General features: G+C 54.8%; 2 protein-coding genes across 8 annotated transcripts in view; one reads left to right on the top strand and one right to left on the bottom strand.

Moving 5' to 3' along the window:
- Positions 1–26,311, bottom strand: part of LOC127037332 (uncharacterized) — a 472,273-nt gene that overhangs the window by 105,081 nt on the left and 340,881 nt on the right. The gene's annotated exons all lie outside the window — the stretch shown is intronic.
- Positions 1–26,311, top strand: part of HIP1 (huntingtin interacting protein 1) — a 150,661-nt gene that overhangs the window by 91,699 nt on the left and 32,651 nt on the right. For all 5 annotated transcript variants that reach the window (XM_050928913.1, XM_050928910.1, XM_050928911.1 and 2 more), the window contains exons 2-7: positions 7,784–7,847; positions 12,303–12,445; positions 13,650–13,706; positions 18,675–18,755; positions 22,827–22,903; positions 23,277–23,338. In XM_050928913.1, the coding sequence (XP_050784870.1) occupies positions 7,784–7,847; positions 12,303–12,445; positions 13,650–13,706; positions 18,675–18,755; positions 22,827–22,903; positions 23,277–23,338 (484 nt within the window). The remainder of the gene's footprint in view (positions 1–7,783; positions 7,848–12,302; positions 12,446–13,649; positions 13,707–18,674; positions 18,756–22,826; positions 22,904–23,276; positions 23,339–26,311) is intronic.

The following is a 26,311-nucleotide window of genomic DNA, read 5'->3' as shown; positions in this document are numbered from 1 at the left end:
TTGCCAGATTCCCCTGGGGGTTGCGGCCTGTCTGCCATGCAGATTGGGAGCTCTTGGGGGTAGGAACTGGCTCATTCATCACATCTATACAGCCTTTAGCACAGTGGGGCCCTGGTCCTCAATTGGGGTTCCCAAGCATTACCGTAATATGATTGATGGGAGGCAGGGGGAGGCGTGTGGCAGGCATGTCTGACTGCAGCTGTATCTACTCAGAGAGCCCCTGCAGCCCCTTGGGGCAGCTCTGCAGGTCTAATGGCCATTGCCCTGCCAGCCCTCCCACCCACAGCTAGGAGACAGGGCAGTGAAACTGATTTGTGGCGACTCCGGAAGGAGCCGACAAAGGGTTGAGCCAAAGCTTTATCTGGGCTCTCGAAGGCAGCAGCAGAGGAACAAGGACTAGTTCAGTCCCTGGTGGAAGGCCCAAGGAGGGAAAGCATGGGAAGGGTGTAATGCTCAGAGGAGGATCTGCCCAGACTATGTGAGAGGGTGAAAGCAGGAGAGATGGGACCGTGTGAAGGAAAGAGGAACTTGGATTGACTAACCAAACCCATTCCTCTGTCAGGAGGGGTTCTTCTTCGAGTGATTGCTCATATCCATTCCAGTTAGGTGTGTGCGCCGCGCGTGCACATTCGTCGGAAAACTTTTACCCTAGCAACTCAGTGGGCCGGCAGGTCGCCCCCTAGAGTGGCGCCATCATGGCGCTTGATATATACCCCTGCCGGCCCACCCGCTCCTCAGTTCCTTCTTACCGCCCGTGTCGGTCGTTGGAACAGTGGAGCGCGGCTTAGCTGACCTCCACTTCCCTAGCTACTCGTAGTTCTCGTATATAGTTATGCAGTTATAATCCTTTTATATATATATTTGTATAGTTATACGTTTTTTCTTTGCTAACATAGTTAGTTTAGTAATTGTTAGCGGGGTTCAGGAAGTAGCCCCTTCCATGAACCCGGTGCCGGAGCCCATGCACGGCTCACCGGGTTTTAAAATGGGCTCGGCCTGCCAGAAGCCGATGCCGAAGGGAGATCCACACGACTCCTGTTTGAAGTGCCTGAGGGAATCGCACTTGACAGCTAAGTGCCCTATTTGCAAGGCTTTTAAGCCGAGAACAAAAAGGAGCGGGACTTTCACTTACCCCTCCACCTTTGGCGCCGAGCGATGATCAAGCGGCTGGCAGAAGCGCCTCCTCGGCACCGGACCCCGCCGGTACTGCCAAGGCCTTTCGGCACCGGCCGTCGCCGGCACCGAAGTCGACTCGGCACCGCTCCCTTCCTCCGAGGTTGAGAGAGCCTACAATTCCTGCTGGTGCCTGACGGCTCCCCGGCACGTGCCGTGGTTGAGCCCCCTGCTCCTGCTGCTTCCGTGCCACCTGCATCGCAGCCAGAGAGCTCGTCTAAGTCGGATTGCCCGACACCGACACCTGCAGAGGCACCGATGACATCGGCACCGTCGATCCCGGTCCCACAAGGGCCGTAGAATCCGGTGCCTGACGGCTCCCCGGCATGCGCCGTGGTTGAGCTACTGCTCCTGCTGCTTCTGTGCCAACGGCACCGCAGCCAGAGAGCTCGTCTAAGTCAGATCGCCTGGCACCGACACCTGCTGCGGCACCGACGACGTCGGCACCGTCGATCCCGGTCCCACAAGGGCCGTAGAATCCGGTGCCTGACGGCTCCCCGGCATGCGCCGTGGTTGAGCTACTGCTCCTGCTGCTTCTGTGCCAACGGCACCGCAGCCAGAGAGCTCGTCTAAGTCGGATCGCCTGGCACCGACACCTGCTGCGGCACCGACGACGTCGGCACCGTCGATCCTGGTCCCACAAGGGCCGTAGAATCCGGTGCCTGACAGCTCCCCGGCCCCCACCGTGGTTGAGCTACTGCTCCTGCTGCTTCCATGCCAATGGCACCGCAGCCAGAGAGCTCGTCTAAGTCGGATCGCCCGGCACCGACACCTGCTGCGGCACCGACGATGTCGGCACCGTCGATCCCGGTCCCACAAGGGCCGTAGAATCCGGTGCCTGACGGCTCCCCGGCACGCGCCGTGGTTGAGCTACTGCTCCTGCTGCTTCCGTGCCAACGGCACCGCAGCCAGAGAGCTCGTCTAAGTCGGATTGCCCAGCACCGACACCTCTGAGGCACCGACAACGTCGGCACCGTCGATTCCAGTCCCACAAGGGCTGTAGAATCCGGTGCCTGACGGCTCCCCGGCGCGCGCCGTGGTTGAGCTTATTGCTCCTGCTGCTTCCTTGCCAACGGCACCGCAGCCAGACAGCTCATCTAACTCGGATCGCCCGGCACCGACACCTACCGAAGCTCTGACGACCTCGGTACCGTCGATCCCGGTCCCACGAGGGCCGTCGAATCCGGTGCCTGACAGCTCCCCAGTATGCACTGTGGTTGAGCCTGCTGTTCCCTCCACGCCGGAGACATTACCAACGGCGAGGGATCTCATTGCCATGACAGAGTCGATGCTGCCTGACCCCGGCACCGCCGGTGCGGGTAATACAACTCCCGGCACCGCGACAGGTACCTTGACTCCTGTAGCCTCTCCCCGAGCCTCGAGATCTCGGTCGACCTCCAGGCACCATTCTGGTTGCGGGTCTGGATCTCGTTTCAGGTACCGGTACGCCTCCCGGTGCCGGTTCCCGGTGCCGAGTTGGGCAAGGTCCGATAGAGTCAGAGACTCTGCCTGTGCCTTCTTTTAGTACCTCCATGGCCATCCGGACACGCATCCGTGTCATCCCACATGCGCAGATCTTATGCTCAGGACCACGATTCTGATACGATGGCCAGCGGGCGCCAGCCCCGAAACCGAAAGAGGCTTGGCGAATGAACCTGTTTGGCCGCCAGGTGTACTCTGCAGAAGCCCTGCAGCTCTGGGTAGCAAAGCAACAAGCCTTGCTTAGCTGCGATAATTATAGCACCTGGGTGAAGGTAGTTTAGTTTATGGAGTTTCTCCCTCAAAACTCCCGCCAAGAGTTCGCTGCCGTCTTGGAGGACGGGGGAAAAAAGGTACCCAGAGCGTCCCTCCAGGCCTCATTGGACGCAGCAGACTCTGCAGCCAAGACTCTGGCCTTTGGTGTCGCCATGAGGTGCATCTCATGGCTTCAGGTTTCAAACCTCCGGCCGGAGCTGCAGTATGCCATTCAGGATTTACCCTTTGTTGGTAAAGGCCTTTTGCGGCAAAGACAGCCCCAGGCTGCCAAGCCTGATGGACAATAGGGTCCTAATGCGCTCTCTCAGCATGCATATGCCAGCGACCAAACGCAGGCCTTTCTGTCCCCAGCCGCCATACTCGGTGCCTAGCCAGAGACAGGACTTTGGCAAACGGCGAGGCCGAGGTGGTCGCAGACGAACGTCAGGACCCCTAAAGAGCCAAGGTCAAGGTCCCTCGCAATTACCACTGGGACCAAAGACGAACCTTCCAAGGTGCGCCTGAGGGCGGTGTACCAGTCACAGGCCGGGATCCCAATCCCGCTTTCTCCTGGCGTTGCCCCAGTTAATTTCAGATCGCTGGATCCTGCGCACGGTGGAGCATAGGTACCACCTCTAATTTGTTCCAGCCCTGTCCCCCTTCAGGGACCCCTCTCACGAGCAATTCCTCGTACAAGAGGTGCAGACGCCGATGGACGAAAGGGGCAAGGGGTTTTGCTCCCGTTATGCCCTAGTCCCCCACTCGAACGCAGGTCTCAGACCTTCCTAGTCCTGCACGGACTCAACCGGTTTAGGATAAGGTTGAAGTTCCGCACGGTATCCCTGGGAACCATTATTCCATCCTTGCCTCCTGGGGGCTACTATGCCGCCCTGGATATGAAGGACGCGTACTTTCGCAACGCCATCTTCCCTCCGCACAGGAGATACCTCCGCTTTCTAGCCAACTGTCAGTACTTCTGGTTTACGGCCATAGTCGCCGCCTACCTTCGCTGATGTCGGATATGCGTTTTTCCGTATCTGGACGATCCGCTTATCCGAGGAGACTCTGAGACACAAACCACTCAGCGCGTGGGCATCGTCACGGTCTTATTCACAGGTCAAGGCCTGATGATTACTATAGAGCAATCCACTCTGGTTCCCACGCAGAGGTTGGACTTCCTAGGGGCTATCCTGGTCTCCTACCTAGCCGGAGCCTGCTTATCACAACTGCGGTTTTAGGCGATGGCAACAATCATCTGAGGTCTGCAGGCTTTCCCAACGACCTCGGCTCGTACTTGTCTCAGTCTCCTGGGTCCATGGTTGCCCGCAAGTTTGTAACCAAACACGCCAAGCTCCGCCTCCGTCCTCTCCAAGTCCGGCTCACCTCGGCGTACCACCCGGACAGGGAGCCAATGGTCATGGTAGTCACCGTTCCCTCGAGCACCTTAGGCTCCCTAGAGTGGTGGCTAACTCCCTCCCTGGTGTGGGCAGGGATGCGGTTTCATCCGCCCCAGCCCTCACTGCCCCTGACGACGGACGCGTCATCTCTCTGCTCAAGTGCTCATGGTCACCTCCGAGCTTAAGGCCTTTGGTCTTCTCGGGAGCTGGCATTCCACATCAATGCCCCAAAAATGAGAGTAGTCCGCCTGGCGTGCCAGGGGTTCCAGCAGCAGCTGCGAGGCCGTTGTATCTCGGTGTTTACAGCCAACACAGCGGCCATGTGCTTCATAAATATCCAGGGAGGGACATGGTCCTCCCCCCTTTTGTCAGGAGGCCATCCATTTCCGGGACTTTTGCATGGCCCACTCGATGGAGCTGGTGACGTCCTTTCTCCCAGGCTTTCGGAATGTCTTGGCGCTTTGACTCAGCAGGTCTTTCCTGTCTTACGAGTGATCACTCTGCCCCATGTGAGGCGTTCTGCTTTCCAGAAGTGGAGATGTTTCCTCACATAGACCTGTTCGTTCACCGCGAGAGCAGAAAATGCCAGATGTTCTGCTCCTTCCAAGGTCCCTCCTCGGGATCGATCTTGGACGCATTCCTGATGCCGTGGAAAGGCCAACTCCATTATGCCTTCCCACTGTTCCCACTGGTTCATTAGGTCCTGCTCAAACTCCGCAGGGGCAGAGCGTGCATCATCATGATCACTCCAGAGTGGTCCAGGCAGCACTGATATACCACGTTGCTCGGCCTGTCAATAACAGACCCAATTACCCTGCCACCCCACCCAGACCTCATCACTCAGGGCAACGACAGGCTTCGTCACTCGGACCTGCAGCCTCTTCGCCTCACGGTGTGGCTGCTGCGTAACTGAGCCGGGGTGACAGGAAGCCTTCCACCTGGTCAACGTACCGGGCCAGGTGGAAGCGTTTCGTCTACAGCTGCAATACGCTCAATCTTGCTCCGGCTGAGGCCTCGATCCCCTCTATTTGGCCTGCCTCTGGCCTTCAGCGGCAGGACCTGGCGGTATCATTGCTGAGGATACACTCAGCAGCCATCTCTACCTTCCAGCCAGGCTAAGGTGGACGTTCCGTGTTCTCACGCTCTATGGGTTCGAGATCCCTCAAGGGCTTGGAGAGCTTGCACCCTCGGGTGCGCCGCCCAGCCCCAACCTGGGACCTCAACCTAGTTTTAACCAGACTTATGTCTCCCCCAGTCGAGCCGTTCACGACTGGCCCTCTGCTATACCTGTCTTGGACGACAACTTTCCTCGTAGCTGTTACATCGGCCAGACGGGTCTCCGAGCTCAGAGCTCTTACGGCGGTTCCGCCGTACACTAGGTTTCACAAAGACAAGGTGCAGTTATGACCGCACCCAGCTTTCCTCCCTAAGGTGGTTTCGGCCTTTCATGTTACCCACAGCTCAACGCAATGGGCACGACCATTGCACTCCTTGGACATCTGTGGAGTGCTCGCATTTATATTGCGCTGCCAGAACCATTTCGTAAGGTGCCCCAGCTCTGTCACGGTAGCGGGCCAAAGGGAGGGCTTGCTTGTTTTCCTCTCGGAGGATCTCATCTTGGGTGATGGCGGACTTCCGCACTTGTTATGATTTGGCTCATATTTCCCCAAGCCACATCATCGTACAGTCTACCAGGGCTCAGGCTTCATCTGCCGCCTTGCTGGCTCGTGTTCCTACCCACGAGATCTGTCGCGCAGCTCCATTGGTCCTCGGTCCATACCTTTGCTTCGCAGTATGCCCTGGTTCAACAGTCAAGAGATGCTGTAGCCTCTGGCTCAGCAGTTTTCATGCTGCCACATTTCACTCCGACCCCACCGCCTAGGTAAGGCTTGGGATTCACCTAACTGGAATGGATATGAGCAATCACTCGAAGAAGAAAAGACGGTTACTCACCTTTGTAACTGTTGTTCTTCGAGATGTGTTGCTCATATCCATTCCACACCCGCCCTCCTTCCCCACTGTCGGAGTAGCCGGCAAGAAGGAACTGAGGAGCGGGTGGGCCGGCAGGGGTATATATCAAGCGCCATGATGGCGCCACTCTAGGGGGCGACCTGCCGGCCCACTGAGTTGCTAGGGTAAAAGTTTTCCGACGAATGTGCACGCGCGGCGCACACACCTAACTGGAATGGATATGAGCAACACATCTCGAAGAACAACAGTTACAAAGGTGAGTAACCGTCTTTTCCCTCTTCATCTCCTCAGGGAGCAGTGGAGCCCTGCCCCTGGAGTGCAGTCAGTCCAAGAGACAGAGCACTGGGGTTAAGTGGGACCTGCCGGATCTCTGCTTTCTGAGTCCCCTGCCCTGGGGACCCTTGTTGGACTGGGTCTGGCTCAGACTTCAAAGCACTGCCCTGTCTCGGCTTTGTGCGCAGGCTCTTCCTCAGCACAAGGCAGGGAGCTTTCAGATTTAGAAGTGGAGGAGCCCAGCAGGCTTTGAGCCATGCCGTGTGTTGCATGGCTCTCTGAGCTTAGAGGAGTGTGGCAGATCAGGAGGAGAGTGTCAGTCAGACAGGTGGCCCTTGCTGCTGTTCCCTCTTCTTCCCTTGAGTCTCCCTGGTTTTGGGATTGCCCGAGGTGCCAGGTGAGCAGTGTATGGAGGAGGGGACTTTGCCCAGTGGTTTGAGGGTTTATCTGCTTCCCTGTGCAGGCTTGGGTGGAAGCTGAGCAACAGCATCACCATTGGCTCCCCTCCTTGCCCCTCTTTGGGGAAGGTTAACCGGGTGGTTCCTGCCCTGCCTCATCTCCCCATGCATAGTGGACAACCAGGAGCTGGGTTCTCTCCTCCATCCCTGTCCTGGGCTCCATTATCCCACAGTTCTTTTGCATTTTGAAGCCTACATTGCCAGCACTAGAGAACTAGCCTGTCTCCTCCCAAATGTGCCAGGGATCCGAGGGCTGGGTTTCCTGCATTCCCAACCTGGACTAGGACTGGGCCCTTGCTGTCCTGGGCAGCTGCCCTCTGCATTTGGCACCAACAGCATGGTGACTCCCAGCCCCCCCCCAACTCCCCATGAGCCAGAGCCCGCTGGCTCCATGACCATTGTCCCAGGGCAGGGAAGTGGGTCTGACTCTGGCTTCATTTCTCTTTGCCCTTCCCTTACCGGAGAGGGGCAGGTGTGGGGGATTATTCTTTGTAGTCACTGCTTAATTGCCTCATTATTGTGCTGAGCAAATGAATCCTGGCATCAGTTGAGCGTAGCCGCTCCTAGAAATGCATTCTGGAGTTGGCAGAGTCCAGCTGGCATGGGAGAGTGGCCTCGTGCAGAGACAGGCGCCTGGATCGATACCAGCCATCAACAGGTGCAAGAAGCAAAGGGAGCTGTGTACGTGGCCGTGGGAGGATTTGAATCAGCCTGGGACCTTGACCACCCCCATGCCCTTCACAGCTAATGCTTACATACCCCTTTTCTGTTTTTCAGACCGTCAGCATCAATAAGGCCATTAACACACAGGAAGTGGCTGTCAAGGAGAAACACGCCAGAAATATCCTTTTCAGAGCGACTGCAGGACAGGCGAGTGTGGGAGTCGACTGGAGACTGGCTGGAAGGCAGCTGGGGCTAGGTGGAGGTACCGGTGTGGAAGTGAGCAGAGACAGGGCCGGCTTTAGGCCAATTCCCTGGAATCGGGCCCCATGCCTAAGAGGGCCCCGCACCGGCGCCTTTTTAATTTTTACTCACCCAGCAGCACTCTGGAGGGTCTTCGGCGGTGGGCCCTTCACTCACTCCAGGTCTTCGGCGGCATTTCAGCGGCAGGCCCGTCACTCGCTCCGGGTCTTCGGCGGCATTTCAGTGGCGAGTCCTTGAGTGCCACCGAAGACTTGGAGTGCTGCCGGGTGAGTACGAATTGAGCCCTGCACTTTCTAAAGCCGGCCCTGGGCAGAGAGCAGCCATTACAGAAAGAGCCCCTCATGGATTGTCTGTGAAAGACGTCGCAGGGTTTCCCTCTGCTAAATGGAGGGTTTAGAGCCAAAATCCCACTGGGATCCCCTCTACCCAGCAGGAGGAAGAGTGGGAATTCCTGAAGGGAAGAGTCCGAGTGGGCAAGGGAGGGTGGTGGTGAGTGAGTGATTCTGGCACAGCACTATCCTTTCTCTCCCGGTGCTGTAGCCTTGCTCTGAGCAGGTCTGTGCTAGCTGCTGCTTGGAGTTGTGTCCATGCTTGGTGCTTCCACACTGCCATCCCTTCCCCCCTCTCTCCCCCAACCCCCGAGCTGCCCCAGTGGTAGCAATGGTGGTAAATGTTAGCGTGGAAAGGCCCAGCCAGGCAGAGGGGCCATACTTGCAAGAAGGGGGAGGGTGTTGTCATTCCTCGCTTGTTACTTCCACCCTAATGAGCTTTAGCGTGGTTATAAATACCAGGTGTGCTTAAGCCTGACCAGCCCAAAGGTCCAAATAGTTCACATCCCGCTGAAGAAGAATGTATTTTGGCAGCTGTGCGGCTGACCGGGAGCCAGGAACGTGCAGCAGGTGCCCTCCAAATCATTCCACTTTGTAGGGAGAAGAACTGGGGAGCATTTCGCTTTCTGAACCCGTGAGGTTCGGCATCACCCAGATCCCAGCTCCAGCGCCAGGCAAATGGGAGCAGGCGAGACCTCAGCCTAGAGGATCTGGGGACTGGTGGATCCTCTGAGAGTGCAGCTGAAGCTCCTGGGCCATTGCTGTCAAAGCATGGAAGGGTTCATGACGAGCGATACCTGCCAGTGCTGGGAATGGGCAGCTGGGTGATGTTTCCCCTAGCTGGAGAGACCAGGGCCCCAGACCAGCCTGGACTCAGTGGCAGACCGAATTCTCCTAGACACTCTAGGGGCTCAGCCCCAGTGTGGGCGTGGGGAGATCTTCCCGGGGGAGTCTCTTTGGAGGGGAGAGGGCATGGCGCTGGAAAGGGGGGCTGCTTGGTTTGAACCCCCATGGCACAGTGTGTCCCTGGGCCTTAGGCAGTGACTTGGGAACGGCCTGTCGCCTCTGCCTCACTGGGAAAGACCAGAACGTCCCCAGCCATTTGAAGTTCTCTGCTGCCTAGCTAAGGCTTGAGCTCCGGGCTGCCGGTTGGCTGGCTGGTGAGTGGGGAGCTCAGCTAGTGGGGCTATGCTCATTCCACCTTCCTGAAGAGAAACAAGCTCCAGCGGCTTACAGGAGCAGCCGCCTTGATTTATCTGACGGTGGGATGTCTGTTGCAGGGCTGTTTCCAGGCTGGCATTCTGCATGGGGCCTTTTTGTTTTTGTCTCAGGCCTGTTTTCAGTGGGAAAGCTGTTAGTGCCCGGGGATCCCAGGCCTGGAGATAAAGCTCCACTGCGGTCCTGTTGGCTCTTAGCTTCTTGATGCAGCAGGCTGCCTATCAGGCCGATCCCCCTTCTGCATTCCCAGTCTATAGCAAGAGTTAGCGTGGCTGTTCTGCTCCCCAGAGCACTACGCAGGGGTCTGCACCAGCCTCACGTGACAGGACCTGCATGGCCTGTAGGCAGAGCTCTCAAGTGTACCAGATTTAGTGGGACGTTCGGTATTTCCACTTCATCAGGATGCCTGATCCAATGAGGTGGGCAACGAGAAACTGCTTCACCTCCCCTGCAGAACAGCCTGTAGGGAGAGCAGAGAGGGTTGGAATCCAGGGATTGTGGGTTCAAGCCTCATCTCTTCCATTCACTGCTACTTCTGCTTCTGTGCATTTCACACCCCGTATTGCTGACCCAGGCTTCAGCCCCCTGCCTTCTGAGACAGACAAGGATCAGCCCCTTCCAGTTTGACTGAGAAATTGCACGAGGTCACTGGAGGCAGAACTGGTGTGGACCTAGATCTTTAATTTAGCACACCCACATTTCAGTCACTCAGCCATGCTGCCTTTTAGACTGACGGTGCCAAATCTATGAGCTTGGCTGTCCTATCTGCAGCTACCCTTCTGTCTTCCCTAAGCCAGGAATCAAACCCAGGAATCGTGCCCTCCTCCGCCCCCGCTTTGCTCTAGCAAATAGTTGAGTAATCCACGGGCAGTGTGTTTCACGTTCTCCCTCTAGTGGCTGGCCCACACAGAGGGGAGCAGCTGCTGCTTCAGCTCGGCAGCCTGGGCTGGGGATCTGAAGGCCCAGGACGGATGAGGGGCAGACAGTACATAGCAGATGTGTGTACTGCAGGGGGCTTCTGGGCAGTTCCAGTGACAGCTGGCAAAGAAAGCAGCCGGGAGAGAGGAAGAGCAGCTGCAGGTTCTAGCAGCTCTGCTGGCTGGTTTGGGTTTGGAAGCGCGTTGTTGGCTGGCGCCCTGAAAGGATCCTGCTTCCTTTCCCCAGCACAGCAGGGCCTGTGCACTTCAGGTACCTAGTGCCTTTTGCTGACGTGTGCTGGTTCCTAGAATCTCAGGGTTGGAAGGGACCTCAGGAGGTATCTAGTCCAACCCCCTGCTCAAAGCAGGACCAATCCCCAGACAGATTTTTGCCCCAGATCCCTAAATGGCCCCCTCAAGGATTGAACTCACAACCCTGGGTTTAGCAGGCCAATGCTCAAACCACTGAGCTATCCCTCCCCCCTCATTGTGTGGGTAGAAACCTCTCCACAGGAGGGGAGTTCTCAGTTGCTCTCTACCTTCACGCTGCCTTTGGGATCCAGAACAGAGGGAGGGAGTATCTTGGGAACAGAAGAACATAAGAACGGCTGTACCGGGTCAGACCAAAGGTCCATCTAGCCCAGAATCTGTCTACCGACAGTGGCCAATGCCAGGTGCCCCAGAGGGAGTGAAGCTAACAGGCAATGATCAAATGATCTCTTTCCTGCCATCCATCTCCATCCTCTGATGAACAGAGGCTAGTGACACCATTCTTTACCCTTCCTGGCTAATAGCCATTTATGGACTTAACCACCATGAATTTATCCAGTTCCCTTTTAAACACTGTTATAGTCCCAGCCTTCACAACCTCCTCAGGTAAGGAGTTCCACAAGTTGACTGCGCTGCGTGAAGAAGAACTTCCTTTTATTTGTTTTAAACCTGCTGCCTATTAATTTTTATTTGGTGACCCCTAGTTCTTGTATTATGGGAATGAGTAAATAACTTTTCCTTATCCACTTTCTCCACATCACTCCTGATTTTATATACCTCTGTCATATCCCCCCTTAGTCTCCTCTCTTCCAAGCTGAAGAGGCCTAGCCTCTTTAATCTTTCCTCATATGGGACCCTCTCCAAACCCTTAATCATTTTAGTTGCCCTTTTCTGAACCTTTTCTAGTGCTAGAATATCTTTTTTGAGGTGAGGAGACCACATCTGTACACAGTATTCGAGATATGGGCGTACCATGGATTTATATAAGGGCAATAACATATTCTCACTCTTATCCTCTAGCCCCTTTTTAATGATTCCTAACATCCTGTTTGCTTTTTTGACCGCCTCTGCACACTGCGTGGACATCTTCAGAGAACTATCCACGATGACTCCAAGATCTTTTTCCTGACTCGTTGTAGCTAAATTAGCCCCCATCATATTGTATGTATAGTTGGGGTTATTTTTTCCAATGTGCATTACTTTACATTTATCCACATTAAATTTCATTTGCCATTTTGTTGCCCAATCACTTAGTTTTGTGAGATCTTTTTGAAGTTCTTCACAATCTGCTTTGGTCTTAACTATCTTCAGTAGTTTAGTATCATCTGCAGACTTTGCCACCTCACTGTTTACCCCTTTCTCCAGATCATTTATGAATAAATTGAATAGTATTGGTCCTAGGACTGACCCTTAGGGAACACCACTAGTTACCCCTCTCCATTCTGAGAATTTACCATTAATTCCTACCCTTTGTTCCCTGTCTTTTAACCATTTCTCAATCCATGAAAGGACCTTCCCTTTTATCCCATGACAGCCAGCAAGCCTCATTGTCTCTGGGCTATTGTGTTTTGTGGGTGTCCCTGTCACTCCTGTGCACTCCGAGCTAAGGCATTGGCTTTTCCTTAGCCTTCCTCTCACCATGCATCCTGGGAACCCACCACGAGAAAGGAGCTCAGACCTTCTGGTCTGTCGTCAACCGACTGCCCCTCTCCAGCAATGCCGTGCTCTGTTGGAAGTTCTGCCACGTGTTCCACAAGCTCCTCCGCGATGGACACCCAAATGTACGTGCACAGCCGTGTCGCTGATAGTGCCAGATGGGGGGCGGTACGGGAGAGGAATACTGTGATTGCCTCAGGTGCTTTCAACCCCTATTGAGCCAGGAATAGGAAGACCTGAGAGGCCACCCAAATGTTGCCAACTCTTGTGACTTTTATTGTGGGCTTTGCAATATTTTGGTGTTTTTCTTAAGGCCCCAGCTCCTGGAGTCCTGTGACTATGAGAATGTCAGCTTGTATTAAAAAAAAAAAAAGTATCGGTTGCAGAGCAAAGCACAAATCCTAAAGGTTCCAAAGCCGGGAAGGTCCAAAAAATCCTCCAACCATTTATTATTAAAAAATATTGTGATTTTAAGCTGGTCTCATGATTTGTGCACTCCTGGAGTTGCCAGTGTGCACTCGTCACTGGAAAGTGGGGGGAGTGAGGGGTGATGAACAGGGTGGGAATATGTCTGCATTTATTGCCTCCGTTCCCCCATCCCCAGCTTTCTAGCCTGCCCCATATTATATGTTTTCGTCTCCTACTTCCTTAGAGTCTGATGAGCCCCAGCCTCTCTGTCCTGCTGTGCCGTGGCCCCTGCGCACTCCTGGGTGCTGTCAGGTCCAGCTCTGCAGCAGACCAATGGCAAGAGTAGAAAGTGTTAATGCATCACCGCCTCCCCTGCCCCCCCAATCCAAAAGCTGAGCCCTGGGAAGGGAGACAAGTATTCACCCCAGGACTAACCCTGCAACCCTCACCATTCCCTGCCAGTCAGCCAGCGCTCTGCTCACCCCCATTCTCTCCTCTCTGCTCCACTCCGCTAGAGGGCTAGGAAACCCACTCCCTCAGCCATGTGGATTTCAACAACAGTAATGCTGTGCCTCACACCCCCTTCCATCAGAGAGTCTTAGGCCAGTTACAGTCAGTGACAAATAAAGCCCTGGATGAGGTGGGTAAGATGGGATGGTCCTTTCCACTGTACAGATGGGGAAACTGAGGCATGGAGTATCAGTGACTTGCCAATGGTGACACAACTAGTCTGGGACAGAGCTGGGAATAGAACCCAGGAGTCCTGATCCTCATTTCTTGCTCTAATCACTAGATCAAACTTGCCCCACTAGCTCGAGCTTTCCCCTCTGGGGCCAGGAGCCTGTGAACATGGCTGGCTCTCTGGCAGCTTCTGTGCCCCTTCTTTGCTCTCCAATGGCCTCCTCTCATTTTCCCTTCCAGGTCCTGAAAGACTCTGTGAGGTACAAGAACGAGCTGAACGACATGAGCAGGATGTGGGTGAGTGGCTGGCTTGCCATGGGGGAATTTCCTCCTGGACGCCAACTGGCTCTTATGCTGGGAGGTGGTGCTAGGAAGCCCTGCGCCTCTTAAAGGAAGAACAGCAGGCCCTGGTGGTGGTTTGCCAGGTACTTTGTCTATGAAGCAATAGGCAGAGCCTGACTGAAGCTAGGCAGACAGCTGCCTTCCTCCTTCCCCTGCCCTAGGGCTGCCCAGAGCGTGTCTCTCCCCGGGCTGCAACGGAAGCCTGTATCACGGAGAAGCAGTTCCAAGCTGAAGCTAGCTCCCCGTTGTCAGCGTGATCGCGTCTCCCCCCAGAGGGACGAGGCTCGGGATCACTGTGCCCTTGTGTCGTGTCTCTGGGAAGCAGGATGGAAATCAGAGATTTAAAGTCAGCGCTGCTTGGAAATCAGAGCTTTGCTTGACTTTCTAAAATCTTGGCTCCTCGTTGCTCCAGAATGGCTTGGCCTAGAAACGCCAGGTCTGTCTGGCTGGGTTGGCCTTGCTAAGAGGAGGGACCCAGCCTGAGAGATTGCATTGGGCTGAGTTTACTATGAAGAACATTTATAACAGAGCTCCTGCTGCTAGGCCCAGCCATAGGTGGGGCACTAAACAGCAAACGGAAAGGTGGTGAGGCTGGCCTCCAAGAGGGGGATTGGAGAGTGTCAGGGTCACAAGGGCAGCTGGAGTAGCCAGGAGTCTGTGCTTGCCCATATCACATGGAGGGGCACAGAGAGCCTCGGTAGCCTAGTGGAGATGGGGGACATGGAATGGGGCAGGTGAGAGAGGCCATGGCAGGCGGTGAGTGCAGGGAACCTGAGGAGACAGGGAAAGGCATGGGGGTTAAAATTTTCCGTGTGAATAGATGCCTCTTTCCCTGAACCATTGCCCTGTATGCTATCCATAAGCTGATATGCTGCCCAGGGGCCTTCACGCAGACCTCCCGTGGGCTTGCAAACGTCTGGCCAAGGGAAATCCTTTGAGGAGCCTCACAAAATCTGTAAAAGATCCTAAATGGAGCAGAGCTCCTCTCCTGCAGAGGTCAGACAGAAACTCAAGGTGAGCTGTGGGAGCTCATTTTAAATGGATGGGGCAGTACAAGAAATTCATAAACAAAAACCATGTGGAAGGCAAGTTATGGTTGAACGTTAGTTTTGCTGTAGTCCAGCGAACACCCAAAATATTACCCTGGCTTCACAAAAACACCCCAGCCCCTTAAAAACCCAGACGTTAGACAGGCTGGATGCTGGCAGCTAAAGGACCTGGTCAACCAGTTCTTTACTCTTTGTCCTTCACACTGTCCACCCAGCCTTAACTTTGCCTCCTGATGCACTGGGCCAAAATTTACACAGAGGTCAAGATGATACAATTGTATAATCCCAATTCTCATTCCCGGGGTCCATGTCCAGTCAGAAAAGGGATGAGTTTGGACTCTGCACAGGGTGTGGACTGTTTTTGAGGAGGCTGGGAAAGGCACCAGCTCATTCTTAATACGTGAATGGCGATTATTTTGGTTTGACATATTCCTGATGTATCTGCTAGCAGTGTGCAGTCTCTCCTGAGTGACTGTGAAGGCAGGAGTGTCTCTGCTTCACCCCCTGTCTCGCTGGGGACAGTATGGATGTTTGCTCATTTGGGGTGGGGGCTGAGGTTCCTCAATAATCAGTTACAAAAGATTCCAATCCTAACAGCTAATTTCACACATCACAGAGTTTTTCGAGAGGTAAGGGTCTATATCAGTGCTTCCCAACCTCTTTTGTCTGATGGGTGCTACATGAAGGACCGTGGCGGTGGTGGAGTGCTCGCCGAAATGCCGCTGAACTTCTGCGGCATTTCAGCGGCGACGCCTCTCGATGACGTCACTTGTCGGCGGCAAGTGGCATCATCGAGAGGCGTCGGTGCCGAATTTCTGCACCACCAGCAGGCACCATGTTGGGGACCCTTGGTCCATACTCACAACCTAAGGTGCTTTGGGAAGGCCAAATCTAGCCACTGGGCATTCTGTTACCTGGTGGAAAACAAGTAAAACCTGACCAGCAACTTGGGGGGGACCTATTGCCTTCAGTAATGGCTATTTGCACAGAGGGCTGCATGAACAGAGCCCTATGGAAGTCAGTGGGGCTCCACAAGGGCACAGGTGTCAGCTGCATTGGCGCTATTGCAGGACTGGGGCCCAGTACACCAGCCATGGTGCCTACTGTTGGGGTAAAGGCTGAGATAGGAGCTGTTTAGAATGAGCCACGCTTGCCCTGCAGCCCTCTCTAGCCACATCACAAGGAGTGTGTTGGCCTGGTGGGTATGGTTCAAAGCTGATATGGGCAGATCAGGAGCCCTGTAGCAAACACAGTTGGTTGAGCAGGACCCCCTTTGGGAGGGGGCGGCGTTAGGAGATTCCCCTCCCCACTGCTGAGTACAGTTTCTTAATATTGTAAGATTTCCTCGGTACCTGAGCTGGGGTGGCGGGAAAGCCGGCTGGGCTGCTGCCAGTTCCATGGCGTGTTGTGGCGTCAGACCACCGACCGTCCAAGCTAATGTGGCAGGCGAGATTTCAGAGGAAAGACCAAGGAGCTACGTGAGCAGGTGCTGAGCCAACTGACGCAATGAAAATGCCTGAGGTTGACTTAGGATATGAAGCAGAACTGTCAGGAGAATGAAAAGCAACAAGCAGGATCCACACGCTTCAGCCAGAGAGAGCAACAAGCACATGAGGCAGAGGCAGCCCGGTGTTAGGCTCTGTCTGGGAACTCCGTGTCATCAGCAAACCCCAGGTCTTTTGGCAGCTTTGCCTATACCATGCTGTGGAGAAATGGGCTGCAGTTAGATGACCAGTCTCTTTCCACAGGCCAGAGATGAATTCACTTATTGCTAATAGGCTAAGCCTGTCCCCACAAAGGCTCCTGGGTGCTGTACGGTACTAAGTAACAAAAAAAAATAGTTCTCAGTGGTTCTGCTATAACCCCCCCGCCCCCCAACCCCAGCACCCTCTGTGCAGAATGGAGAGCCGGAGCTGGGAGGCGTTAAGTGGCTGTCATTAAAATGAGTCAAACAGGAAGGATTACGAATTCCGAAAAGAGGCAAATGAATATGCAGCGTGCACACCCAGAGAGACGTGCAGGCAGAGTCCTGCGTGACCAGGCGCACAGACACGCACACAACTATTTGTCTTGCTTTGGGTTCTGCTCTGTCCTTTGACAGGTTCCATTCATTGGGGTTTTCCCTTCTGCTCCCAGGGATGTGTCTGTGTGATGCTCACCAGCGGGCAGCAGATTTCGTGTGCTCCCAGCACATCTCTGCTTGCCCTCCCTCTCCCCACCACCCCCAAGCAACTCCAGTGACTCTTCTCAGCTGGGGCAGAATGTGGCACCTTTCCTTTTTCTTTGATTGCGAATATTTTCCCATCCCCCTCCCTGGGCAGCAGGCGTTATGCACTCATTGCCTGCTTTGGTTAGCATTAAACCAGCCCTGTGCAAATCGCTGCCATTGGAAACAGGTGAGTTGCCATCTCGTCGCTTTGTAAGTTAGTTCAGCCATTTGTTCCCTGCCCACACCTGTGAGCCTTGTGCCTTGAAGTGATGGCGTAAAGCTCTGCTAGGGAACCAGGCAGTGGGGTTAGCCCAGAAGCAACAGATGTTCAAAAGGGGGCCCACTGTGAACTGTAACCTGACAGGCTGGGGGACCACGTTCTCTCAGAGCCTAGCGTGCACGTGGGACCAGAGCCAGTCTCAGATGCGCGTGAAGAGCTCCCACTCACTTCAGTGGCAGAGTTTTGCTTTCAGTATGAATTGTTAAAATAAATACAAATCTAGGGTGTTTAACCCCCCTCCCCTGTACCGAGGTGGTGGTTAAACCCCAGCTCTGCAGAAGCAGGAGACTTACGATTGCAACGCTGGTACCAGGGCCAGCTAGTCTGGCTAGGGATTCTGCCAGTCCAGCAGCTAACTTGGCTGAGGGTCCCAGTTATGGGCTGAATAATGCTTCATGCAGAAGGGGACCATGCCAGTTAGTCTCTGAGTGAATACATCTGGTGCACACCTCACCCTGAGACCCTCCCAGAGGCTGCCTGAGCCCGTTCACCCTGATTTTTAAACATGGTATCAAGATCTTCAGGGATATGTTGTGGGTAGAGGTCACATATCAGAACTTAACTCTTCTGAGCCTTATCATGCCATAGTCCAGGGTATATGCAAAGGCGACAACAGCCCACTTGCCAAGATGCATCCCAGCTTGTGGGTAATGTTCTCCTAGTGGCTGGGAGGATATTCCGGATCAGTGATGTGTGGTCTGGTGTATGCCACATGCTGTAAAGACTCATTCCCTAGTTGCTGTGAGGTTTTTCCCCCTTTCCTGGGCTTTTTAACAACATGCTGATCGATCTGTCTGGCAGACAGAGGTGAGCATGGTAAGTACCAATCCTTTTGGCTTGGTCTGGCACTGTCAGCAATTGTGTTGCATGCAGCGACCTGGCTAGCTTGGGAAACAATGGGGGAAATGCTATTGTGTGTGTCCAGTACTGAAGCAGCAGCCGCCCTGCTCGGAGGGCAGCCAGCAGAGCAGCCAGCAGAGCTCAGGAGCTGGGAGCAAAGAGACCTTGTCCTGCAGTGAGTGCCTCGGGAAACAGGGAGCCCTGGGAACAGAGAATGTGGGCTGCAGATAGTTAGTTATTGGTGTAGAAAGATTAGTGACTTGAAACGTGCAACTTAAGTAAATACAGGGGGTGACGCACCCAGTTGCTGAGCCATGTGGTCCGTTTGTGTACTGGGGTGAATAAACAAACCCAAACTAGAGGAAGGACAGGAATGTATAAAGCACAGGGGGAGATTTTGTAGGCCTGCATCTTAAAGGCGTCATGCAATTCCATAAGCTGCCGGCCTCTCCAGTAGGGAAGGTGCAAACCTTGGCATCCCAAAGCAGGTGTCTCACCAGCATCAGACCCTGGTGCCTCATTTTCTGCTTTCTCCTGTTCTACAGAGTCATCTGAGTGAGGGCTATGGGCAGCTGTGCAGCATCTACCTCAAACTGCTGAGAACCAAAATGGAGTTCCATACGAAAGTAAGGCCGCTTCTCATCCCCGCCTCCTTTCTTCCCTCCTCCCCTCCAAACAGACCATTCTCTTCCCACCCACATCTGATCCATTGATTTGGTTGGGAATTGGACTAGATACTTCCTGAGGTCCCTTCCAACCCTGAGATTCTAAGTTCCATTCCAGGAAGCTGGGGTCTGGTGCTGGGGTCTCTTGGAGCTCCACCCGTTCAGACCCCCAGGGGTACATTCTCCTATGGGGGTGCTGAGCAGCTGGTCAATGCGAGGCCTGCTCAGCCCCTTTGCCTCATGGAGCTGGTGACTAGCGTGCGCTGTGTGGGTGAGGGCGCCCATTACGCAGTGCAGCTCCTTGGCATGATTCCAGCCTTGCCAGGTAGCTGACTGCTGGATTTAAAGTGTTAGTGCAGTAAGAACGCCCTTTGGGGAGTGGACAGGGCTGGACGGCAGCTAGTGTGCTGTAGGGCCGGTGCAGTGGGGAGAGCTGTACCAGTTCCATGGGTAGAGTTATCCTGGTGACCCCGGGAGGACACTCACAATCTGGTAGAAGAGCAGCCTTTTTTTTTTTTTTTTCCTTCAATTTAGCTTAACCCCTTCTCGTGCCGTGAGCTAAAGGGGGGGTTTAGTGGGGTAGCTGCACTGCTTTAAATTCACCCCTGACATTAAATCAGAACAACTTTCCCATGTAGATGAGACCTGAGGCTTTGCCCTTGCAGCTTGAGTTAGCAGGTGCCTGGGTGTAACCGCTTTATGGGCAGGGAATACCGCACAGGGCTTAGGAAATGGAGGCCTTCCCCGGGGGCTATGGTGGGTCGCAGCTCTCTGGACTCTCGCAGAGATGGGGCACTCACACTGGGACTCCATGGCTGCATGGCTTCCTCTGGAGATGACACCGACCCTGCCCCCACAGTCCCCTCCCAGGGGCAGTTTCAAGCATGGAACCAAGGGCAGCTTGTGCTTGGCAACAAGCCCCCGGAAGGAAACGCATGTGGATCTGTGCAGAGCTGATGCCACAGAGAGCAGCCTTGTCCCCTGTACAGCTGCGAAACCTGGAACCTGTGGAGAGTGCTGATGTGTGGCCTTCTGCGAGGTTGGGGGAAGCATCCCATGGAGCCAGTGCTCTGTGACTGGCTCATGTGAGCAGAGAGACGCATGGGGCCTCTAGTGTTGAAGGGGAAGTGAAACCCAAACCAAGTGCCTGTGGCCAGGTGTGAATAACGGGAGGCGCAGAGGGGAATGGCCAGGTGCAGTCAGCAGGGCTTTTCCTTGGGAGGGGGAGGGGGGGCAGTTTATCAGCAGAGAGCAATACAAGCTAACACAAGAACACGTCCTCCGGGCCAGGGTTCAACCCAGCATGAGCAGCCCAGCCTCCCAGTAAGCATCCTCTGCCTGCTGGCTCCCAAGCAGGCCGTCTGTAATCAACGAGGGAGCTGAGCTGAGCTCCAGCCCTTGTTCCCCAGGGGCAGGCAGTGCCTGGCTCTGTGACTCCCCACTCAGTGCTCCGAGATCTCTTCGCCCGGCTGGATTTGTGGGTTAGATTTTGTTTCAGGAAGAGTTGGGGTGATAGCCCTGTTGTCCTGGCCCATTACACAATGGCTAATCACATGCTGCACAACCTGTCCCAAGCTCATGTGCATTGTGAGCTATTTAAGGTGAGTGGCTGCATGGATGAAATAATCTCTGTACATCGTTTTCTAATCAGAGTGTGCAGGTGAGCTCTGGGCTCCTGGGCTGAAAGGTGCTGAGCGAGCGTTGGTTTTTGTAGCTGGTGCTCTGTGGGAGGGTGGGGAACCAGCCCGAACTAGGGTATTCCTGTCTCTGGTCTGTCTGCATTACAAGCTCCTCCTGACTCTGATCAGAAGGAGACTCCTCACAGGTTTGCTAGCTCCCGGCCTGCCGTTGTACCTCCAGCCAGCTCAGCACCACTGCAGCCTTTTTAGCAACGATCTCGGTGGGTGATGGAGAGAGTATTATAGGAAGGAGTCTGGCATAGTACTGGGAAGGAATGTGTGGATTGAGCGTATTGTCAAGGCAGCTGCTTTCTTATGCCTATGACATTAAAATAAAGGATGGTCTTTTATAAAAGAATGTACCGTGCAGTCTCTGTATTTGTGTGTAAAAAACGAATGCTGAGTATTTACATCGCTCCTGTGATCCCTGGATCTTAAAGTGCAATAACAGGAATAATAACTGGCTATAACGTACTTGGTACTTGGAGTGGTTTCCCTCTTTAAAGCTCTGTACAAACACGAGTGTCCCCTACATCTGTGGGTTTCTGAGCATCTTGCGCTGTGGTGCAGGTGAGCTCTGCAGCAGGGGCAGGGTGCAGCTGCTTCTCGGGGCTGCAGTCTGGGGCCTGCTGGAGCTGTGTTCCCTGTACGCAGACGCTTACTGCTCCACTTGATGGCGATGGGGTGGTTGTTGCTGGTTTGGCCTCTCATTCTCTCTCTCAGGACTCTTGATTGTAATTGTCTCTAAACAACTGTTTTAAAGCTGCCTTGATGCCAGGCCGATGTTATCTACCCAAGATCTAAATCTAATTAGGGCTGTAATTTAGCCCTCCCTGAAAACCACCTGGGGATGATCGTTTGGTTACCAAGGTGGCATGTAGAAAAGGCTTCATCTTCAGGAGCACTGCTATCGGCTATCTTCTCCCCTGTGTGCTTGGGACAGATGAGGTTACAGATTCTCTGCTTGGCTCTCTGCAGCTAGGAAGATCATGTGTCCTACATGCTCCATCATCTTCCACTCTAACCCAGGAGTCTCCAACATACAGGCCAGCTGCAGATACTGATCCTACCTCCATGGCCGTATCGCTCTTCCCCAGGAGACAGAGCCGTTAGGCAGAGCGATAGAGGCACCTTGCCTAGAATGGGGAGGCTGGAGGGCTCAGGGCAGTAGTGATGAAATAAGGAGCTGTTAGATTCTAGTCCACTGGTTTGAACCCGGAGTGAGGCAATAGGAACCAAAGTTGCTGCTGGTTGTGCGGTGGCCTCTTTGAAGAGTTCGTGGCCTCTGAGTGAACAGGTGTCCAAAGCACAGTTAACTCTCTGAGCCTGCATCAGAGAGGCCAAGGAATCCGGGGCCCATGGGGAATGGCCCTCTCTTCTGGCCCTTAGAGGGCAGAGTCAGGTAGCCACTCGTAGTGGGCTGCTGCTGTTTGGCAGATGTGCCTGCTGGTTCCCGTCAGTCGCCAGAGGCCTCGCCTCAAACTTCCTGAAATAGCAGCCAGTCCCAGTGCTCAGCCATGCAGCACCCCTCTCCCAGAGGTGAGGTCTGGCCCTAGGTTGGCTGGCCTAGTGGTGAGGGGCTGCCCCTGCCTGTGAGCTGCTCCCTTTCATCAGGCAGAAGTGGGAGCAGCTGTGTGGCCAGCTGGAGGAGGTGAGGGCAGCCAGTAGCAGATGGGGCACAGTACTTGTGGGGCACGAGGAGGCAGCTGCCAGGGGAGCCCCAGAGCCCTTCTTCTGTAAGTCACTGCCCAGGTCAGAGCAGCTGTGCCACATAAAGTGTGGCCCTACTGTGAAACTTCGGCATGAGGTTGTGCTGTGTAGCTGTGTCTAGCTGGGCAGAAACTAGATGGATGTGTGACCTTTCGTCACTGTTCAGTGCCCTTGAAGCTCATCGTGTGACTGTGTATGTGTAAACTGCAGCGGCATTTTCCTGCATTGGACGCTGCCCTTGGGCGCTTAGATGGGAGCCAGCGGGGTGGCTTTTCAAATCCAGAGAGGGAACGTTGGCTGGGGGCTGTGAGCACTGTCACTGAGGGAGTCTGCGCACCTGGGCTCATCATGGCAAGAGAAATACAATCCCTCTGCCTACAGCCCCACGGTCTGGGAGCCAGCTCTGAGCCATCCCTCCAGACCCAAAGACAAGGGCAGTTCTGACCTGAGCCCCTCCGTTGGGTGTTTGGAGATCCCTGCCGGGCACACACAGCCACTCCTTCAAATACCCCCTGGGGTATCAGGGATCTGCCTCTAATCAGAGGTGGCTACTTGGTCTCCACTGTGATAAGGGCAAGCTTAAAAGGCACACGGATGCCTGGGGGCCCCTTGCTCTGACTACTCCCTCTCTCTCCTCATGCAGAACCCCCGGTTCCCAGGCAATCTCCAGATGTCTGACCGGCAGCTCGATGAGGCAGGAGAAAACGACGTCAATAACTTGTAAGTCCAGAGCACGTGAATCCGGGCACGTCCGTGATGGGAATTACTCCTGCCGTAGCCGAGAACCCAGCCACAGGAGATGTGAGGGGGAATCTCCAGGACCCCATCAGGGTCTCTCCCTGGCATTGCTGTGAGCCACAGGCAGAGGACTTGGCCAGGCTGACGGGAACCCTGGTGCCATGTGTGCCCATTGGCTGGGGCTGGGACATCCCTCCTGACCACCCCTTATAAAACAGTACTTCACAATAATGGTTGGCTGGATCTCCGCCTCCTCCTGGGCTGCTGGCCAACTCCCCCCACCCCCCAGGGTTTTGGGGGAGGGGGCTGGGTGACCTCTGTTTTGTTTGTAACATTCTTGTACCCTCTTTCCTAGCTTCCAGCTGACGGTGGAGATGTTTGACTATTTGGAGTGTGAGCTGAACCTATTCCAGACCGGTAAGGCTCTCACTTTTTCTGCACTGTTGACATACAGCTGTGGGGCAGGAGCAGCCTCACCGGGTGCTGCGGTGATGTCCCTCTCTGCCCAGCTGGACAGTGTGTATGGGGGTGGGTGTCAGAGGGTTTGGGGTCCCAGTCTACAGCTGCTGTTCGCTCTGTGTGTGTGTGTCCGTCTGTCCTGCCTAGGTGCAGGAAGGGAGTTGGCTGAGGGCGTCTGAGCTCATCTGTTTTCTATGCACTCCACCAGAGTTATTATTAGCTGACATTATTTCATGTCAGACCCAATGTGCCTGGCTCCTCCCAGTCTGCCCAGCCGCAGCCTGCCTGCCTGCCCTCTGCTCCAGCCGGCTGTGCCAAGTCTCCAGGAACCACCTCCACCCTGTGGCACGCTGCATTTCCTCCCCGGACCTCTCCTTGGTTTGCTTCCCATCTCTGAGTTCTCCCAGGCTCGAATTTCTTCCTTTGCCCTTAGCTCTGGGGTTTATGGCTGTCATGGTGAGAGAGCAGCTTTCCCCTTGCAAGCCCATCACAGAGATGCTGTGTGCTCCAGGGCTTGCTGTGGTGAGGGGGCAACTGGCTCTGTGGTGTGTGCTCCTACGGGTCGCAGTGGAGCAGAGAGAAAATAACGAACCAGTCTCCACAATGTACACTCGGGTGCTCAGCTGCCATGTGCTTCCCTATAGTGCTCTAGGATTCTGCTTGTTGGGCTGAGATTGACCAAGGTGATTACCGCTCGCGCTGTGCCACACAAGGCTTTGGGTGCGATGGCAGTAATAGAGTGGAGGGCTTTGCTTGCGTTGGAGCAAGAGTAAAGCCATATGTCAGCGTACGGCGGTTCCTGGAGGCTGCGATTTCATATGAGCAGTGCCACGGTTGGGTCGTAGCACGGAGGGTCCCCAAGGATGTGCTTTAATAGAGTCAGCGTGGTGCAGCTGTCTCGCAGTGCTAAAGGCACGTCCGGCCGATGAATCTGGTTGCATCCCGATGTTGAAGGGCTCTGTTGCAAGGGACTGTCAAGGCCTAGTTGTGGTAGGCTTTACTCCGCTGGCGTTACTGCATCTCTAACAGGGCAGTTGGGCACATGTGCTGGAATACGGTGAGGGGAGGCAGATGTGTCTCCAGACAGCAGGTGGCCTGGGTCTGTGCTGGGATGTAGCCTGGGTGATCCCATCGTGTGTGTTACTGGCTCATGCACGGTGATAGAGCAGGATAAGGGCAGTCACATCTGTGGGACAGGCGAGATGGTGCCTTTGTGTCTCGTGGGCTCGCATGGGTAATGCAGTGATCCTTGGAGGGGCAGGCCTGGCATGCTGGGCTGCAGTCACAGGGCCAATCTGGGGGTAACACCATGCCCCAGTATATGCACCCTGCCACCAGAACGGGAACCGAGAGTAACAACAATTAAACACATGGGATCAAAGCCCAAACACGGTGGGACTCCATAATGGGGGGGGCCCGTACCCACTCCTGACACAAACCTGCGGGGTGAGTCTCTTTCTTGTACAGACGAGGAAGGTGAGACACAAGGCTGATCAGTGACTTGCCCAAGGGCCATAAGACAGGTCTGTGGCAGCCCTGGAAGCAGAGCCTCCATCTCCTGCCTGCCAGTCCAGGGCTTCAGCCACGTGCCCCTCCTCCTTTCCCTTCCTCCGTGTCTGCAAGGGAGCAGTACAATGCTGCTGTGCCTCTGAGCAAGACAGGGCTCTGTGCTGGCACCTCTGCAGCCATGCGCAGGTACTTGTCTGATCCATCAGCTTCAGAGCCCCACTGGGAAGGAGGGAGGCCCTGTAATGAACTTGGCTTTGTTTTTCTGCTGCTAGCTTAAGTGAATTAAGCAGGGCTAATATCAGCTCTGCCTATTTATATCTCATTAGTGTAGCTTAGTTTCTGATTTACTCTTAAATCGCTGCTCAACTTCCCTGCTAATTACCAGGGACGTCACTTGATTATCCAAATGGGAGGGGAGGCAGGCAAGCTGGTGGAAATCCAAACTGACTCCCTGCCTCCTGCTGCCTGGGCGAGGGTGACATTGCTAATTGTCCCATTGTGTGCATCCCCTGCTAAGGAGAGAACAGGCTGGCACAGTCCCCAAGGAAAGGCCCTGTGCTCCCGCGTGGGGGCGTAGGTGCTTCAGCTGTCAAAGGAAGGAGATGAAGAGCCTGCGAGTCTCTATTTGATGCTGTGCATAGAGCACGGCTGCAGGTGTGATGTGAACGGCTTCCCCCAGCAGCAGGGCCTGCAGGAGGCACGAGAGGGTGGTGTTGGGGATGTGGAGAAACGTGGAGCCTCCCTGCCTGCCTTTCAAACTCCATCGCTGCTCCCTGTTCATCTTCCTTTGGGGTCCTGCACTCTCCTTGGATCCCAAAGGTCTTTGTGATTCCACCCAACACTGATGTGCAGCCCCCTTTGAGCCAGAGCGCAGCAGCTGTTCATTCCTCAGCGTGAGGTCCTTTGGCCTTCCTTTCATTCTGGAGCAGGATGGGTGTTGTCAGTGGGGCCTGCCGCCAAGGGGGGAGATTCGGACAGATCTGTGTGTCCCTAATGTGTTGTCCCACCCGGTGCCTGCCTCGTTTAGGAATAACACATTACAGAGGAGCAGGGGTTGTGTCTGTCCAGCGTAGGCGGACTCAGGGATCTCTCTCTAGCATTCGCTGGGGGCACATCTGTCATTCAGCACGGGGATTCTGGGGTGAATTCTTGAGACGTTGGCACTGGACTCAGTAAATGGGCAGACACCAGGGGAAAGGGACCTTTCTCCGAGTCCTCCCTATCTCATCTCCCATCTCTCCAGGCACCCATGCTCCAGCAGGAGTTTAGAGGATGTGCATAGCGAGGATGTCATACAGGACCTCTCCCTTCAGGCAGGTGGCTCGGCAGGTATGAGTGCCCCATGGAGAATGATGTAGGACCCCAAAGCTAGCAGCTCGACACCCGTATGGAGAAACAGAAGGGGCACGCCCTCGCTAACCC

This window comes from Gopherus flavomarginatus, chromosome 19, assembly GCF_025201925.1.
Source record: "Gopherus flavomarginatus isolate rGopFla2 chromosome 19, rGopFla2.mat.asm, whole genome shotgun sequence".
Taxonomy (NCBI): Eukaryota; Metazoa; Chordata; order Testudines; family Testudinidae; genus Gopherus; species Gopherus flavomarginatus.
This window is presented reverse-complemented; position numbering and strand designations above follow the sequence as displayed.